The sequence below is a fragment of the Python bivittatus genome, unplaced genomic scaffold (genome assembly GCF_059951505.1).
Source record: "Python bivittatus isolate LINGU-HERP-01145 unplaced genomic scaffold, Pbiv_v1 ctg000070_np1212, whole genome shotgun sequence".
NCBI classification, from domain to species: Eukaryota; Metazoa; Chordata; class Lepidosauria; order Squamata; family Pythonidae; genus Python; species Python bivittatus.
The window spans coordinates 43429113-43447783 of NW_028277034.1; the positions used below are offsets into that span (position 1 = coordinate 43429113).

An 18671-nucleotide genomic window follows, 5' to 3' on the forward strand; every position below is an offset into this window, starting at 1 on the left:
GACCAAGACCGAAATTGTATGTATTAGGAAGATAAGCTTACACACAGATTCACAGATACAAATTTGGAAGCTACACTTATTTATGGTAGCCTGATATCAAATAATTATTTTTCACTGCAGAATAAAGGAATACCTCTTCTTTTACTCTTCTCAAGATAAATGGTTTTATTATCTGCTTTGCATGGGCAATTCTCTCCTTTTCATACACGCTGTGCTCCTCAGATGATTTCTAAGGAAAAAAAAAATCAAAAGCATAAAGAGCATTTCATACTGTCAGTGCAATCAAGTTATTTTAACATGATCAAAAATTGTATGTATTTGTACTTAATGTGAATACCTCGATCCAAAATAAAACATGGTTCAAATTCCATGTTAAACAATAATGTATCTTGTTTTAGTTTAATACAAAGTTTGAACTCAGCCATTATCATTTATTAAACCACCCATTCTTAAACTAAAGTATGTGCATGTCCAGCTACACTGTGTTTATGACTACAATTACTAAAACATTTACTACTGTACAGAATAGTATCTAGAGTTGCAAATTTGAAGACTGCATGATGACTTTTCTGAATTATGTTTTAGAATTATCTTTAAATTACAATGCAAAAATTAACAAAAAACATATAATTTTTATCTCTATTTCGAAGCAATAAAAACACATACAAAATACACTTACTGCTTTAGAAGAAAATATCCTCCGAATTTCACTGGTGCTACTACTGAACATATGTGGCATTACAAAATTCAACAGGGACATAAGTTCTAAAAGATTATTTTGAACAGGAGTTCCAGTTAGCAGCAAACGATTTTTTGCCTGTTTTCATAAAAATAAATAAGCAGTGATTAGTAGATGAAAAATGAAATCACCAACATTTTGCCAAAATATTGTAGTATGGACACCATCTCACTGTTGAGAATTTTAATATTGTCACAGAGTTACACATTTTAAAAATTGCCTACAATATTTACAATTATCAGGAAGTTGCAAATAACAGACTTAAATGTCACTGAAGTGAAACAATACAATGAAATTCTCAGCTGTTTGGGTCATCTGACAAATAATAGCTGCTACAGTTGGCTATCCAATTAACCACAATCTTATGTATGCATGTTTGTTTACTTATTTAAAAAATGCATAAAGCCACCTCTCTCACAATTTGTAACTCAGGGATGCATACAAAAGAGAAAAAAATTAAATAAGAATAAATATCATGTAAAAACAAATAAAATCCCCAACAAAATCAAAAACATAATCAATACACAACAGAGGCTGGTGATAAAAACATTCAGGCACATAACTGGGAGAGGTTGTTCCAAAGGGCAGGTACAGCAACAGAAAAGGCATGCCACTTAGATCACATTAGAGTGGCATTCTTTCAAAAAGGGAACCTGGAATATGCCTACTCTAAGCAACCTTGTGGGACAGGAAGAGATGATGAGAAGAGATGGTCCTGCAAGAAAGCCAGTCCTGTGTCATGTATGGCTTTATAGTTCATATATTTAGCCATAAGTCCTCTTGTATATTAACAGAATTCAGTCAGATAACTGTTTACAGGATTGTAATTTAATGTAATAAAACAAGAAACAGAATACAGGTAGTCCTTGCTTAACGACCATTCATTTAGTGACTGTTCAAAGTTAACAAGGCGCTAAAAATTAACTGACTACTGGTGCCCGAAGTTATGACCATCGCAATGGCCCTGTGGTCATGCGATCATGATCTGGATGCTTGGCAACCAGCTCGCATTTATGACTGTTGCAGTGTCCCAGGGTCAAGTTATTGCCATTTGTGACCTCAGCCGGCTTCCAGCAAGCAAAATCAATGAGGAACCACTTGATTCACTTAACGACTGTGGTGATTCACTTAATGATTGCTGCAAAAAAGGTCATAAAATCAGGTCCAGTTATGTGATGATTCACTTAATGATTGCATTGTTTGGCAACCTAAATTCCGGTCCCAACTGTGGTCGTTAAATGAGAACTACCTGTATATATCAAAACATTTATGATGTAACATTTACTAAAACTTGAACATGTAAGTCATAATTGAGAAAAAGGGCCAAGAGTAAAGAAATGATCAGTGTCTTACATTAATTGTCATCAGGTGTTGATAGCGTACAGAACCCATATTTTTTAGCATATGACCTTCATCAAAGATTGCATAATTAAGTTTCATCCGGCGAAATAGACTACGATCTTCTGGACTGCTAATAGCGCAGTTATACCTATCAAGAGAAAAAACTATGAGCACATGTTGCTTCAGAAACATGCATAAATTCATTGATTAAATACATATATACATATAATATCTTCTAGCATTCATTAAGTCAGCTCTAATAGTATAATACAGACCTTTAAATGAAAGAGCTATTTAACTTTGGCTAGAGTCTCAAGAACCATTATCAGAAGAAAAATAACTGCTAGGAGCATTTAGCAATTGCTAGTGTGGGTATAGAGTATATCTGTGATCTAAGGCAGTTGTTACAATTTCAAGATCATATTTGCATTTGGTTGCATCTTTTGTGTAATACTGTGGCATAATATGCAAAACTGCTTTTCCATTACAGGTAGTCCTTGCTTAGTGACTGCCTCGGACAGCAACCGTTTGCGTTATGATGGTGGTGAAATAGCAACTTTGCAACCAATGCGTCCCTCTCTCTGTCATGTGTTCTTCATTATAGTCAGTTAGCATGCATTGTCCTGTGTAAAATCATAAGGACAGTCTCGATCACAGGATTTTTCGCTTGGCAACCACTTCACTTAATGACTGAGTTGCTGGTCCTAACTGGGTCATTAAATGAGGACTACCTATAGTATACTATACATTCAACATACAGAACAGACTCTCTAGAGCTAATTTCTTACTGGAGAAGTGTAACTGGTAATGAATCTTGGATTATGCCACATATTTATAGCAACACTCAATATTTTGAGCAAAGGTTACTGAAAATTACAATGAGATGAGAATTTGAACACATCAATAGAAATTTTATTGTTTTAGAGGTTTTAATAAACTGTAACATTAGTGTTTTGGTGGAATAGGCTAATTTAATTATTAATACTATGTACAGGTTTCTAAATGTAATTACATACTTGTGTTTTGCATGCAATTATTACATTTGGTACGCTTACAAAGATATATTCATTTATATTTTCCCACAATAAACGGACTTTCTTCCTTCTCCAATAAAGAATCCTGTACTGATAATTATTCAGTCCAACAAATTATCCATTGTTATGACTTACAGCTGACTGAATTATGTGGAAGACCTTTTATACTACACAAATCGTCTTTCTGGGGAAGGGTGTTAATAATTGTTTGCTCTGAATATACTGACACACTGGAAAGTCCACAAGATCCTTGTGACAGAGGAGGGTTTCATTCACACTGTGTTACAAAAACAGTGTTTGTTTCCACTGTAGTTATCTTCCCAAACCTATTTTCTTTCCTATGCAATTAATAACAACGACAACAACAATGGGAGAAAAGAAAGAACACACTCACTCCTCTCAGTCTAACTACTAAGAATCAATTTTACTCTTCTTTGTTCAGCTTAATTCTGAATTAAAGTTTGAAATATTACTGCATGTGATGTTTGTACATCTCTTTTTGAAATTATTATTATACCAAATAAAAATGTCATGCTCAGGTGAAAAACTTGAAAAGAAGTAGTTTGTTAGACCAATGACTACACTTTATATTGACTTATACTTACGTTGTCACTATCACATTGAAATCTGTTACTTTATTGTGGATATCCATTCTGAGATGCCTCCTGTCTTCTTGAGATCCTAGGCAAAAATGCAAAATGAGTTAAGACTTTTCAGTAACTCTAGGTAATTTAAAACATTCTTAAGAATTTGATTGCAATTCACAAATTCAATTTGCTACATTATGCCTTAAAAAAGGCATACTTACTATATTTTAACTAGAGATGTTTTACCTTGAAACACACTTTCTTACCATAATAAAATAAGACCTGGAGTTCAGGACACCACAGGTTAACTTCTCTTATCCAGTTATCTATTTTTTAAAAAAATACAAGAAAGTGTTAAAGAAGCATTCTGTTAATCTACCTGCAGGTCATCATTAGTTCTAAACTTGCTTACCCTAAAATAGAAAACGACAATATAATTGTAACTGGCTGTGCTCAATTCTGCTCACTATGAAGCCATATGGGATCCTTAAATCAATCATCATCTCTCAAAGACTTACCTCTTGTAAGTTATATTTAGGCTACAATTGAACTTCTACTTCAGAGTAAATTTCACTGAATTCTTCAGGTTTCCTTGGAGTGAATATGTATAGGGTTACATTATTAGTGGAAAGATCCCTACATTCTTTAGAGGAAGGGTACAACATAAATGTAATTTTAAAAGATACTGAAACTTTTTTTTTTTAGTGGTTTACCATGCAGTCCCAGGTAAGAGGTGAAGGGGTGCTATGAAGGGGGTAGGGGAGGCCCAGGGAGGCCCAATGCAGGCCATGCGTGAGTGCAGGGAGGCTGGGGGAAGCAGGGTGCATCTTGATGCAAGCGCTGGAAGGTGGGGGATACTTACTGGAGTGATTTGTGACTTTCCCTGTTGGCTTCCCTAATCACTTTGCTTTTGGGAAGCCGGCAGGGAAAGTTGCAAATGGTGATTGTGTGACCATAGGCGCTGCAACTGTCGTAAGTGCAAGCTGGTTGCCAAGCACTTGAATCACGATCATGACTATGGGGGTGGTGAGACGGGCAGAACTTTGAAGACTGGTTGTAAATACCAGTTGTTCAGCACTGTTGCAACTTCGAACAGTCACTGAATGAGTGGTCGGTAAATGAGGACTATCTATACTCAAACGAGGCAGCATATTGGCTCTAAGATAAATGAGGATATGAATTAATCTAGATGTTCCAAAGCCACCTTGTTGCTTTTCCATTTAGACATTTGGGATGTCTTTGGACTTCTTTCTCTCTGGGAAATGCCTGCTTCAATACTCTTGAGGAATGCTCCAGTGACTTCCAGGATTACCATACGATGCTACAAACATACCAGGTAGCTCTAAACATGCAGGAGTCTAGATTATGCTAGACTTCCATCCTGTAGGGGCATACAGAATGGCTTTGAAGGACTGTGGGAAGATGTTACCAAGGCAATGATTAGACAAGCACAGTTTAAGTCCATTCCAAGAAACTAACTTGAGAAAAACATCTCAGATAGGCCCCTCCCTAAGTGAGAGAAGCACATTCTGACTTGCAAGATTCTGTTACAATATCTGTTCTAATAAAAGTAATTTTATGCATAAAGTATATGGTATTGGATTCTTAGGCTGATCTACTCTAAAGGGTTGATACATCCCTAAGGTTAAACACAACTGAAGGCAGACACTGTATGTTAAGATTACCTACTCTGAAATCTGTTGAATGATTACACTCTTAACTTTGTGAGGCTTCTTCTCAGCTTTAATAAATCAGATTCTTCAAAACTCGTAAGAACAAAATCAGAAACATTTAAATTCCTTTGGTATTTTTTCCAACACAAGGGTCCAAAATTTTACCTACCTAATGTTGATGCTGGCACTACAATCAAATGTGGACCTACATCACCCACTTGATAAAGATATGCCAGAAAAGCAATTGCTTGAATGGTTTTTCCTAAACCCTAGATAAAAATTTAAAATAGAAACAGTTATTTTTATAGCATGATGTTGTGTATTAAATGTAAAATATAGAGGCATATGTAGAAGTGCTAAATTTTTTAATGTCACAAATAACATCGCCTCTTTCAAATAATTTGCGACTCTTTAAGTGCTTTCAAATATTTAAAGGCATTTCCTTTTCTGTAGACATAATGGCATCTCTTATCTATACAGTACAACCAGCAAACTCTTCCTTCACTCTTTCAATATGTCTTGACACTCAGGTCCTTCCTGGCAACTGCTGCTTCTTTGTCCATAAAACTCACTCTCAAGTTTTTTAGCTTTTGATATTTTGCAGTCTCAGGTATTGATTCTAATACTGCCACCTTACTGAAGTTGCAAGACAGCCATATTACTCTTCTCCAAAACTCTATTTACAGTCTGGAATGCCCCAGTCTGCACACTCGCAGTGTGATTTAGTCCTAGGTCTTCATGCTAGCCCATTCAGATGTGGCATCCTCTCTCGTGCGTAAGAGCCTAAGGCTAGTATGATGCAATGATTAAGGGGTTGGATTAAGGCTGGGAAAGACCCACTTCAAGTCCTCCCTCACCCATGGAAGTTCATTGGTGACTAGGTCAGCTACATGTATTATGAATTATTTCAGTACAAATAAAAGCTACTATGTTTTCAACTTACCATTTCATCAGCTAAAATACCATTCAGTGAGTGCTTATGCAAAAGTGCTAGCCAATTTAAACCAATCTTCTGATATGGCTTAAGTTCCATGCTGAAAATAGAAAAGAAAGTATATAAGTTACTATTATGTGAATTCATACCTCCTGACCTGCACAGTTCACCAAACATGTAGCATAGTGGCTAAAAGACAGAGATTCCTTATTGAAAACTTGCCTTTGTATTGCACTCATGCTGCCCTTGATTGTCCCACTATTATATGGGAAATAACACTGACTTACTGTACATTATAGTTTTTGTATGAATTAGAACATGTAAAGATTTTAAATGTTCTATTGGGACCCCAAAAGTGTATCTTCACTGTAGCAGTATCTGCCTTCTGGAATGAGGTTTCCCCTCAAGATTTGAACAGCTCCCACCCTACTGGTGTTTTGAGGGGCTTGAGACCTGGCTCTTCTCCCAGGCTTTTGGTGAAGATGACTGAAATGCCCTTTAGACTCTGTGGGTATTTTTGTTGTTGTTGTTTTCATCCAGTTTTGTTATTCTGGTCATCTTCACTCTTCATTTTTCGTCTCCTTTTCTTGTTTTTAATGTTTTAAACAATTTTTAAATTGCCCAGAGTCACTAGGAGTTAGGCGGCATATACATTTAATAAATAATAATGGAAATTAGATTTAGCCATAGCATTAAGGAAAAAGAGAACCAAAACTTGCTAACATCTTCTTCTAGAACAAGCTATTATTTAATATATAGCATACAAGGTCACAAAAGAGTCTGGGGTGCTAGCTAAGAGGCTTGAAATTTCATGTTCAAGGCATTTGCTAGTCAGAACCATTCAAATTACATTTGTGTTAGAAAACAATGGTGAGACACTGCTTTTGCTGCAGTAATCACAGCATTGCCTTACTTACTGGGCTTTTTAAAGTCCCTTCCCATATGGGATTAACTATGAATGTTTCCAATACTTCTCCAAACTGAACTGAAAAGGCTAATACATTCTAGTAATGTTTTCTGATGTTAAGGGAAAAACAGTAGACACAATATAGACAGCTCTGTTAAGAAAAAGAGAAGCAGAACTGTATAATGTTCTTGGATTATTTTCTCACGGATTTTTTTCAGGATCATGTAAGCAAATGCTACTGGATACTTAGTACTTGAAAAGCCAGTCACCTTTTCAAGTCTAAGAATCTGAAAGCCAACGCTACAGCTTACAGCTCTTTTCTGTTGTTGTTAATGTTGGTCCTGCTTGTGGTTATGCTGTGCTTGTCTACTACTTACAGTGAAGCTATCAATGCACAATGCAGCAAGGGATTTTGTTTGTCAGGCGGATTGTCCCAGAGCCTGATATATAGCTGGGAGGGAGTGACTGGCCCAAGGTCATTCAGCTGGCTTTTGCAGCTAATGGAGTACTAAATCTGAGTACTAAAATCTGAGTTTCCCTGCTCCTAGTCCACTTAACCACTATACCTCACTGGCTTTCTTTTCTGTACATGTAGCATTTATTAATAAGCAGTCTTGCTAACCTTGGATTCAGGATGGATGGTTGGTCAATGTTCCATCCACCACCTCCATCTCCAGTGATCCTTGTTACTTGTTTGGTCAGTTTATTTGAGATCTCTTCACATTTGTTCATAAGTTTTAACACAACATCTCTTTCTCTTAGCAATGTTTTGCAATTCCAAATAATATCTTCTGACAAGCCATTGGTCCTGCACATTTTTGTGAACTGCCAGAGAAAGAAAAGTAAGTCACTAGGTTTAAATACAAAAGCAAAATCAAACTGAGCATGGAGAATCCATCAGTTTTATTCCTCAGACTATTTGGTTATTTTAACTTAATTATTCATTAAACATTGGAATAGCATATGATCAGTGTTTTCTGGCCTACACATAGTATCACATGTAAAGTAATTAATGTTCTTGTGCATTTTTAGAATGAATTAGTTCACATCATGAACCAAAAACAGTATTTTTCAAATTGCTTTAGCTGTTACATTTGATCATGATATGAAAACTGTAAAATCATGTTTCAACAACAGAGGGCACTATTAATAAGAAGCTGAAGATTTGTTACATTCTATATAAATAATTTTGTTCTTTGATCGTGTGCTTTTATTTATTCTGCTGGTCTGAACCAAAGTTAACAAAATAAAGAACATCAAAAACAAAGAGCTGTAAAGCATTCATAGGAATTATTTGTGAACTGTCAGGGCTATGTCCACTGCTTACAATGACAAACTATTGAGGCAGTTGGTTGCTATATACAAAACTATCATTTCTAAAAGAGACAGAGCAGCTAAAGTCTGCGTGTTCTTCACCACCCACCTGGAAAAGATGGAATGCCCTTTTAAAGCCAAGATAATCAACATGGACAATACTTGTCAGAGATCTATCTGCAATTTTATTATTGCCTCCGGCACTAAGAAACACCCTCCATGCTTGTTTAAACAGGGAAGTAACTTGTTATGTGCAACAGAATGCAAAAGAAGATGTTATTTTCCTAATCCTAAAGCTATAAAGATCTTTTGTTGAATCCATGACTGCAAACCAGTAAAAAATAGCATCTATTACCCTGTTTCTAAATAAGGTAATCTCCTTCATAATGTGCAGGCTAAACAGGCATTCTTTTATTTTTATCTTGGTATTATATAGATTCATAAGAAGACAATTTAAATGTATCTTATAGAAACATCAAGAATTTAAAAAGTTCACCCGTTCATCTGTTTCCAACAGCATTCTTGGAAATAAAGCTGATGCTATAGGTTGTTGGTTTTGCAGCATGCTTGTTTCCTATTCTTTTTTTTTAAATTAAAATATTCTAAAATCTGTTAAAAATCAGGCAGGAGAGGAATCATAACAACTGCTATGGAAAGTTTAGGGGAACAAACATATATTTTCTTACTAACTTGAAGCTTGTTTTAAAGTGAACTCTGATTAATATTAATTCTAATTCAGACTATAATGTGGTGGTAGAGAACAAAAGCAACAGCGGCAACAGGAATCCCACAGCTTATAAAAGCCCCATCCTTAGGCAAACTTATGAGTTATTATTTGATTTATGATAACATCCATAATTAAGTAACATATTGTGAAGTGCATTTCAGCTCTTCCTAGAACTCTGTGGCTTTTATTTGGCAATTCTGATGAACCCTCTATGAAGAAAGATTAAACTTTATGAAATTTGTTTGAATTTAAGCAGGATTAAACCACCAAAAGTGAATTTATTTTAACTATATGACATTTTAATAAGATAATTAAAACTTTAAATAAATTACTTTAAATGGCTAAATCTCAGATTGGTGTAAATTGTAATTTTTAAATATTACAGCTAAAGTGAAACCATCTGTTATAAAAACCATCTGGTTTGTTTCAAGCTGGATAATTACTATCTGTTTCCAAGTCTGAGTCAAAACAAGAAACACCTTCAGCCATTTTCCAAAATAAATCTTATGAATAATGGAATACATTCAACTTGTACATAGTTAAGTCGGATTTAAACACAAATCCATTTGTTAAGTATGCATCCAATCCAAGTCAAAATTAAGCATTTTAACATTCCATTGACTTAAATGAAAGGGATCATATATTGGTAAATACAAAGTTTCTAAGTACAAGCACCTGAAGCTGTCTCATAACAAATTAAGTTTCTCAAATTTCAACTAGTGCAATATAGCTATAAAGATGTTCAACTGATTAGACAGTCGAAGCATGCAGGGGCACTAAGCTGGAATCAGAGCATTTGTATGTCCAAATGGTTGGGGTCTGGTTACCTAAAGGACCACATTAATTTATCCCTGTGTTTTAGGATGTACCTCAGAAGCCTTGTTTGTACATTGGGGCCAGCGAGCTTTGTTTGCCTCAGTTTCTTCAGTCTCCATTTTGGTGGAGAGTGCCAGCTTATGAACAACCTTCTAACAGACCTACATATAGCCCACTTTGATTCAAGCCCTTAACTAGCTTTTAAAAATTGTTTCAGGCTGCTTCTTCATTTCTAGGGCTGTTGATTTTTTAACTACATGAGTTACCTTAAATTTCTTAAGCTACCGTTTTTAAAGAAATGTTTGTTTTGTTATGAACTGTTTTGTTAAATGTTGTTTTAAACTATATTAACTAAAACCATTTCAATGGCTATAATGGACATACATATCCATCATACTATTCCCTTTTAAGGTAAGCAATGCTATGCAAAGTGCAGAAAAGGAGTATAATATACTAAGTGAAAGATTAAGACATGAGGTAAGAAAAATAACTAAATCTACTTTCCACCAACACCTTTCACTATACCTCTCCATACCTAATTATCCTCACGTTCTCCAATTCCATATACTGCTTGACACATTGCCTTTTGTTCCTCAAACTTACCACATATCTCTTTTTGAGGATCTCATCAACTCCATTCAAACTTTAAACGCAACTTTAAATAATAACCCAATGGAGCTATCTATTACAAATGGCACCCATTTTGCTCCAAGGCATTATGTTAACATCCATTTCAAACTTACAAAAATGATTTCTTGCCTATTCAATACTAGACTAATTTAAGGCATTCTAATTACTGAAAAGACATATGTGGGCAATTACAGTAACTAATACAGAAACTTTATAGAAAGGTATTTTTCCTAAATTCATTCCTTACCTGTGGCTTATATCTGATTAAGCTTGCATACAATAAGAAAAATCCAGTAACCCATACAATCCAAATTCTTGCTATGCCATAAACTCATTGTGATTCTTTTATCAGATATTTTAAAGGAAATGTTGCAAGCAGCTTTTATTTGATAACTGAACAATTTACAAAACTAGCATATGGAAATTATAAGTTTATAACTTGTTTTGGCATATTTATGCATTATTCAAATTAAGAAACCACATATAAAATTATGGCCATCAAGTTATTGTCAGCTCTTAGACCTCACATATAAAATTAAAGGTGTATAACATGTCTTTGTTAAAAATAGACTGGAATACTTTCCTTATTTATTTATATTTTTCATACTTCAAAGTAGGACTATTATTTTTAAAAAAAATATTGCATTATTTAGAAACAAAAATGCTGGACTACTGAACAGTCTACTTCAGCATTTTTAGAAGTTATTTCTTTCTGAAAGCTTCCAAGAATATAATTTGCTCAATTTCATTAAAATTAGGGCATGCCATTACAGAAACTAAGTAAATATTTTGGTGCTGACAAATGCATCTTTTATGAAAGAGGTTTTGAATTAAAACAGGCCCACACAATTTCATTCTGTGGAACTATTTCAGATAATGGCAGCTCTTTAGCAATTAATTTTGCAAAGAAGCTGTTTAGGCAAAGCTCAACTTGTTTCTAAAGAGACAGATGTTCTGTTCAAAGTGTAAGACTTCAGGCAAAACAACATCAGAGGCAGCATTGCTGTAAAGCCATACGCATGTATTTTTCATGTATGCACTTTAAAATATGCGTAAATATTATTTCTTTCATATAAAAACCTGACCTAAACAATTTAGGGTCCAATAAGATTAAATACCTAATTCACAACAGTGCAGCATCTATAGAAGAGATTTAAAAAAAAAGTTTAAATGCAGTGGATATAAAAAATAACTTATTTTTTGGCCTCGCTTCCTAGAAATACTGTTTTAAGGAACAAAAGTCAGAAGAATTAGATAAAAACAGCTTACTGCCATCTATTTTTGTAAAACAATGTCAAATAAAACTCACAGAGACAAAATACCAAAATTCCACAACTTTTTCTTTGAATAATTAAGAATCCCAACCACAAAGTCACACTGCTAAAACTAGAGACTGCTCATTTTGGTGGAGTAGCATGAAATACAGAGTTACTGAAAACATTTTTTTAAAAATTACCAAGTTTGGGACAGTGTAAAAAGTACTCACCAATACATATGTTTTCTTTCTTTCATTTCCATATTAAGACTTTTCTACTTTGTTTTTGAAAGTTTAAAAAAACCAACACCCTTACAATATTCAAGAAAATTACTGTATTGCTTACTTTATAACATCAAAATTAAAAAGTCAGTAATAATGACTTAAAAAGAAGAAAATCACAAATAACAAAAGTTTCTTCAAACAATAAAGCTTAATACACTCATCCTGGCATCTCAGTCATGGAGAAACCCTGCAAGTTGGTTGCCGATTCTCTGAGGTAATTGCAGTAAAAAATTGCCACATTCTTCATTTCTGTATGGTTTCTCAACTACAGCAGATCAGAACAGACTAGCAAACGGCAGCTTCACAAATGAAAGCTCTAAATTCTTCTTCTGCAGTAAAGTGAACCAGGTTTCAGAGCTCCAGAATAAATGACAGTGTTGCCAGCCAATCAGCTTGTGTTTTTCAAGAAAATCATCCCTTAATACATTCAAAATTAGGTCATCTGACACTGTTTGAAATGCTACTGGCTTAGAACAAGCATAGTGTTTTAGCCTAGTTAGTAAAGCCACCCATGTATGCCTTCTTAGAATGAAGACATCCCTTGAATATATTAAATACTGTTGATATTTTTTTCAAAGAAAATAATACAGACTTACCAAAGCTTCCCAACTATTAAAGGGACGGAGCTCCATTATTCTCTGAGCCTTTTTCTGAGAACACTGTGGAATCAAAGTGAGTTCACCAAGAGAAGCATCTTGAAGAAAACTAAGAATTTTAGCTCTATAACCATCTTCCATCACTTCATCACCACTGCTATAGTCCTCATCAAGGGAGCTACCAGCTTCTGAAGCAGATTCATACTCCAGCTCCTGTGAATCCTTTTTAGTACTCCAAATCTTTTTCTTTTTTTCTTTTCTCCTGAAGCCATTCTCAGATGTTTTGGATGATTTCTCTTTGAGCCTCACATTAGTGTCATTCTGGTGGTAATGGGTATTATTAATTGATACCCCCTTTCCATTTGAAACTTCACTTTTGGAAGGATATTGTGCATCTGTATATATAACATAAACGGATACAGACAATTTGGGAAGTGAGGACAAAAGCAAAAACAAACAAAACCCAATAAAGCTAGCAGAAGTCTAAAGAAGCACAATGAAGTTGCTTCTGTTCAAATGTAACAACCTTTTAGATTCAGTGCAGCTCTCTTGCCCAATTTCGCTCCTGTTAAAATGATCTGAAGCAGTCAGAGAACATTTCAGAGCAATATTTGACAAGTTATTTGACAAGGTACTACAAGAAGCACTAATTTATGAAGGTTTTTCTTGTATTGTGAGTATCACACTGGCAATGAATGGATAGTGGGGAGAACATGTTATTTATCTATTCTGTAGCACTGATAAAGTCAAAGTATTCTTACTTCACCACATTATTTCATTAAGTAATTGCTTAGTAGAGATTTCATGGCTGGTGAATGAGCTGTTAAAACAGTCCTAGTGGAAAACTAGAAAAGGCTGCCATGAACTATTTCTGAGGTATTCAGAGAGTATTTGGATACCAGTGCTGTCTCTGCTGTGATGTTCTGAGCATCTTCTGCTTCTATTGAATCAGTTTCAGTCGTGGGCAGAATATATGGAGGGATTTGGACAATCTCCTGCATTCTTGAATATGTGCCCATCTTGGATTTTAGCAGCAAGTCAGTGGAGACTGATTGCATGGAGTCCAGGAATATTTCTTTAAAAAGTGGGTAATGTTTCCAGGCATGAACATTCAGTTCCTTCTTGAGAAGTCCTCTTCAGTTATCTCGCAGTCACAAATATCTACTTTTGATAAAAAATCTTCAACTCCACAGCCTGTCATGGACTCACAAAGCACCATTTCATTTGCCATACTATCTATACAAAGCTGTGAGGTCATGTCATAATCATTCAATCATTATGGTAAAGTTATCTATCCTTCTATGTTATCAAATTCAAACAAAACTGTGCAGCTGCTGTGTTAGTGCTTGGAAGTTAGTACTGAGCTAGATGATAAACATTAGTTGAATTCAGAAAGATGGAGAATATAGGTGGTCCTCATATCTAGAAATCAGATGAATATTCTGTTCTAGATGGGTTACCACACTTCTGAAAAAGCATGCAAAGTACATAGCTTTTCAATTAAGGCCCTGCTGAACTTTCTGAGGCAAAGATGGTTTCATTATAGGGACTCACACTTCCTGTATGTAATGTCAGTATCTATGTTTGGCCTATGCTCAGATATTTTAAATACATCCGAAAGGGGCAATGAAACTTAACCAGAGGAGAGCATGTTAAAATGATAAAATAGCTGTATATTTGCTTCCAAGCCCACTTCAAGATGCTGGCCCTTACCTTTAAGTCATAAATAGCTTGGGACACAATACTTACAATACCAATTCTTCATACACCAACTTGTTCGTGTCTAAAAATTTTCAGAATATACATTGCCCCAAGTTCTTTTGCTAGAAAATCATTTTGTAAGAATGAGACAGAGGGCTTTCTTCACAATGACAGTCTCACTAGTAACTATCTCATGAAATGGTGCTGATAATGTTGTTTTAAGTCTGCTTAAAACTTATTTGCATAATAATTTATTTTCTTCATTTATTCTGATGTTGTATGCTTTTATTTTTTTTTACTACGTCTTATATTTTTATATTACATTGTGATATATTTTGCTTCTTATGCCTCCTGATTCACTAAGTTAAACAAAATCCATACAGAATAATTTTTTAAATCTCTTTCAAACCTTTTATTAAAAACAAGTTATGCAACTCTTTGAATATCTGGGCAGTAAGAAGGATGCATGCTTCCTCAGTTAATGGTATATACTAATTAAAAGGAAGATATCTTTACCCTCTTGATCTTCCATAAATGCTTTTAAAGAATCCAGAGCTTCTTGATATATCCAGTTGTGTTCTTGAAGTACATCTCTCAATTCCTAATTCACAAAATAAAAAACAAATCCTGTATGATCACAGGATTAATAAACCATACAATACACATAGAGATCTTGTTATCAGAATTGCACACATAGTCATCTTAGTCTCATTAAGAAGCACTTCAAGAAAGAATCTCAGCATTTAGAACTATAATGACAACGTACAGCATACTAACTCTACAAGAGCCTTTATATTTTATCTGATAATTAAGGCTAATATTGCTATAGGCAGAATAAATGCAACAAACTAATCCAAATTTGCCAACAATTTTGCATGACTACCTTCCAATGATAATTTTTTATTCAACTTTTAAATATTAGTCACCAATATGGCTAGATTACAGTTACTATATTTAGTATTCAAGCAAAGTTTGAGTGCCAATATTGTGGCATACAGGAAAAAAAAAAGGATATTAGCAGGTCTGGAGGAACTTCAAAAATACAAAGAAGATAGATCGATCAATCGATCCAAAATGAGAATAAAATGGAAGAGCACCCTTGAAAATAACAAAGCTTGGAATACTCTACACATTTTGATGCAACTATTTGCCTTCTAATCATTGTTTACCATTAAAATGTAAAATATGGTATTTTACATTTTAATGGTAAAATAATTTAAAAAGCCAAAATAATTTAAAAAGCACTATATCTGAGACAAGTCTTATGGATGTTTATTCAATTAAAAGTCTCAATTTTAGTGAGGCTTTCAATCCACTAACCTTTACGTCAGATTGAAAACTTGGTTAGGAAAGGAGGGAATGCCAAAAACCCATAATTACATTTTAAAGTGCTCTCAAATTCCTATAGGTATAAGTGACAGACATGCAAAGTCTTTAATGGTGTCACAGCAGTGTTTCAATGCAACAGAACCTACACAGGGAACTGAGTTATTATGTTTCTTTTATTCTTGAACCTTTTATTCTTGAATCTTATTCAACAGATGTGGCAATTAATATGGATCTATTTATATATCTGCATAAAATACATATTGTGTCAAGTACAACCATACCTCTTTATCCAAGCTAGGAAATTCTTTGTGCAGTTTGCTTACTAAATTTTCACGCTTTTCCCACTGGTTTTCGGGATTTTGCAACTATGGTTGAAAAAAAAAGGAATTTATTTTGCAATTCAGCTCACTCTACTAATTAGATTACTAAATAAATACACATAAATTTAAACATTTTATAAAAGTATTAAAATAATCCTAAAAACCTTACATATATATCATCCTTTAATGAAAAAAAAAACAATGACCAGAAAACACAGGTAAACTAGCATTGCTTCAGTTTTATGGCTGGATCTAAACATTCTCTTTCTCAGAATGAAACTAGTGTTTCAGATACTGATGTGAAATTTGGAAACTTCATCTTTATACAGTCATACATCACACACATACACATACACACACAAAGGTCTATGACTATACCCAAAAGCTGTAGCTTAATCAGAGATGTGCGACTATAGTTTTTATATATCTATATCTATCTCTCTACTTGGAGATGTAATTTCCAAGCTACAAATAGTGAAGACTTAGTTAAAAAAAAAAAAGGTTTTAATCTAAGACAGGTGTGCATAGTCTATGCCCCCAGGACTTTTGGAACTCCAAAAGTTGATACCAAATTGTATTTTAGCATGTAACAGAAGGAGGGAATTTTTAAATAAATATGGAGTAATCGTATTACCTGCAGTTATTTAATTTAACTAATTTTAAATTAGTTTTTTGTCCTGGTCCACCTACTTCTTTATCCAGACACTGCAGCCCATGCCTATCACTAAAGGATCAAATACAGACAATGGTACAGAGAAGTTGTGCAACCTGGCTCAAGACAATGTTTAGCATTTAATGATGTAGCTCAAGCAGCCACATCACCATTAACTGAGAAAATGAAATAGATGAAAAATCTATTTAAGAGCAGAGGAAGGAGAGCCAGACCCTTAATACGTTAAGCCAGTATTGTCAACAAAGACTTACAGTGGTTCTTTGGTGTCTCAATGAGGAATTGTTCCACTTCTGTGCAGAGTTATCAGGGACCGAATATGAAGTTTGCATTCAACTGCTTTTACTATTGAGTTTCACTCTTAGTTTGGGTTCTTGTATTTATAGAAAATATGACCAAATACTCACAGGATCAAGCTTTTTCTTTTTTGCACTTTGGTCATCCTTATCTTCAGGACCACCCACTGCACCTTCTTCGAGCTTTCTCTTTCGAGATCCTCCTTTTAAAATAAAAAGGGATATTAAATTAATATTTGAAAAGAACTTTCAGTCTAATATCTAAGTGATTCCGGTTGTTTATATTATTTCAGGAAATCAAAATAGTTAATTAATATAATAAACCTATGTAGGGCAGTCTTAGAAATTTACAGTATACTCACAATCTTAACTTTCTCATCAAAATGAGTAATACTTTAGAATGATTAGCTGTCCCATCTCCATGTTTTGAAGCAGTTATTTCCTATACATGTTCCAGACAATATTTCCAGTTCTGTTCATGCTCCCACATTATGTATTTGTACAGTGTATGTAAAGAGATGTATATCATTTAATGGTAAATCTATTGCACAAAAATAACTTCTCTAATGGTATATAAATACATAAAAAGCATTATGATACTATCCTAATATTGAAATTATGCTTGCCTCAGATACTATCATCTCTATTGTTCTGTTACCATCATCATCATCATCATCATCATCATCATCATCTCTATTGTTGTAGAGTAAAACACGAAGTACAATCCAGATAATTGCATGATTTCATACCTTGCATATATAAGGTTATGTTTCTACTCATCAACCCCGCCCCCATTGTGTTTGGTCATTTCATAATAGTTCATCATACACATTAATTTATACATTCCCAAAAAAACTGGTGGTGATCCTAACCTACAAGATAAAATTATAATTGTATAGATTCCAATATGTGTAAACAGTTTTGCTGGAACTCAGCCACAGCCCAATGCTCAGTAACAACATTAGGCTGTCTCATTCAAATAATAATAATAATAATAACAAACAAGAACTGGTGGGACCACAAAACAGACTAAGTAATAGAAAATGAAGAAGCTAAAATGCTCTGGGACTTTAGAATTCAAACAGACAAGTACCTGCCACACAACACCCCAGACTTAACAATTGTTGATAAGAAAGACAAAAAAGTCTGCATAGTGGACATTGCAACACCTGGAAACAGCAGAATAGAAGAAAAAGAACTGGAGAAAATCAAAAAATATAAAGACCTGTAAACAGAAGGAGAACAACCATGGGAAAAGAAAGCAAAGATAGTACCAATAGTAATAGGAGCCTGAGGTGCAATCCCAAAACATCTGGAGCACCATTTGAAGACCATCGGCATAGACAAAATCACCATCAGTCAATTGCAAAAGGCAGTGTTACTTGGAACAGCTTATATCCTGCGACGATACCTTTAACACCATCAAACAACATCTGCCTATCCCAGGTCCTTGGAAAGGATTTGATAGGTGAATAAAAATGCCAAATCCAGTCTAAACATCTGGCTGACTGTGTGAC

At 34.4% G+C, this 18671-nt stretch overlaps 1 protein-coding gene across 3 annotated transcripts in view; it reads right to left on the reverse strand.

The window, feature by feature from the left end:
* Positions 1 to 18671, reverse strand: part of SMARCAD1 (SNF2 related chromatin remodeling ATPase with DExD box 1) — a 46245-nt gene that overhangs the window by 8366 nt on the left and 19208 nt on the right. For all 3 annotated transcript variants that reach the window (XM_015890455.3, XM_007441305.4, XM_007441306.4), the window contains exons 6-17: positions 17266 to 17357; positions 16150 to 16233; positions 15056 to 15140; positions 12839 to 13233; positions 7838 to 8040; positions 6318 to 6408; positions 5544 to 5643; positions 3968 to 4027; positions 3720 to 3795; positions 2093 to 2228; positions 680 to 817; positions 134 to 229 (exon numbers count right to left, since the gene is read on the reverse strand). In XM_015890455.3, the coding sequence (XP_015745941.1) occupies positions 134 to 229; positions 680 to 817; positions 2093 to 2228; positions 3720 to 3795; positions 3968 to 4027; positions 5544 to 5643; positions 6318 to 6408; positions 7838 to 8040; positions 12839 to 13233; positions 15056 to 15140; positions 16150 to 16233; positions 17266 to 17357 (1556 nt within the window). The remainder of the gene's footprint in view (positions 1 to 133; positions 230 to 679; positions 818 to 2092; positions 2229 to 3719; positions 3796 to 3967; positions 4028 to 5543; positions 5644 to 6317; positions 6409 to 7837; positions 8041 to 12838; positions 13234 to 15055; positions 15141 to 16149; positions 16234 to 17265; positions 17358 to 18671) is intronic.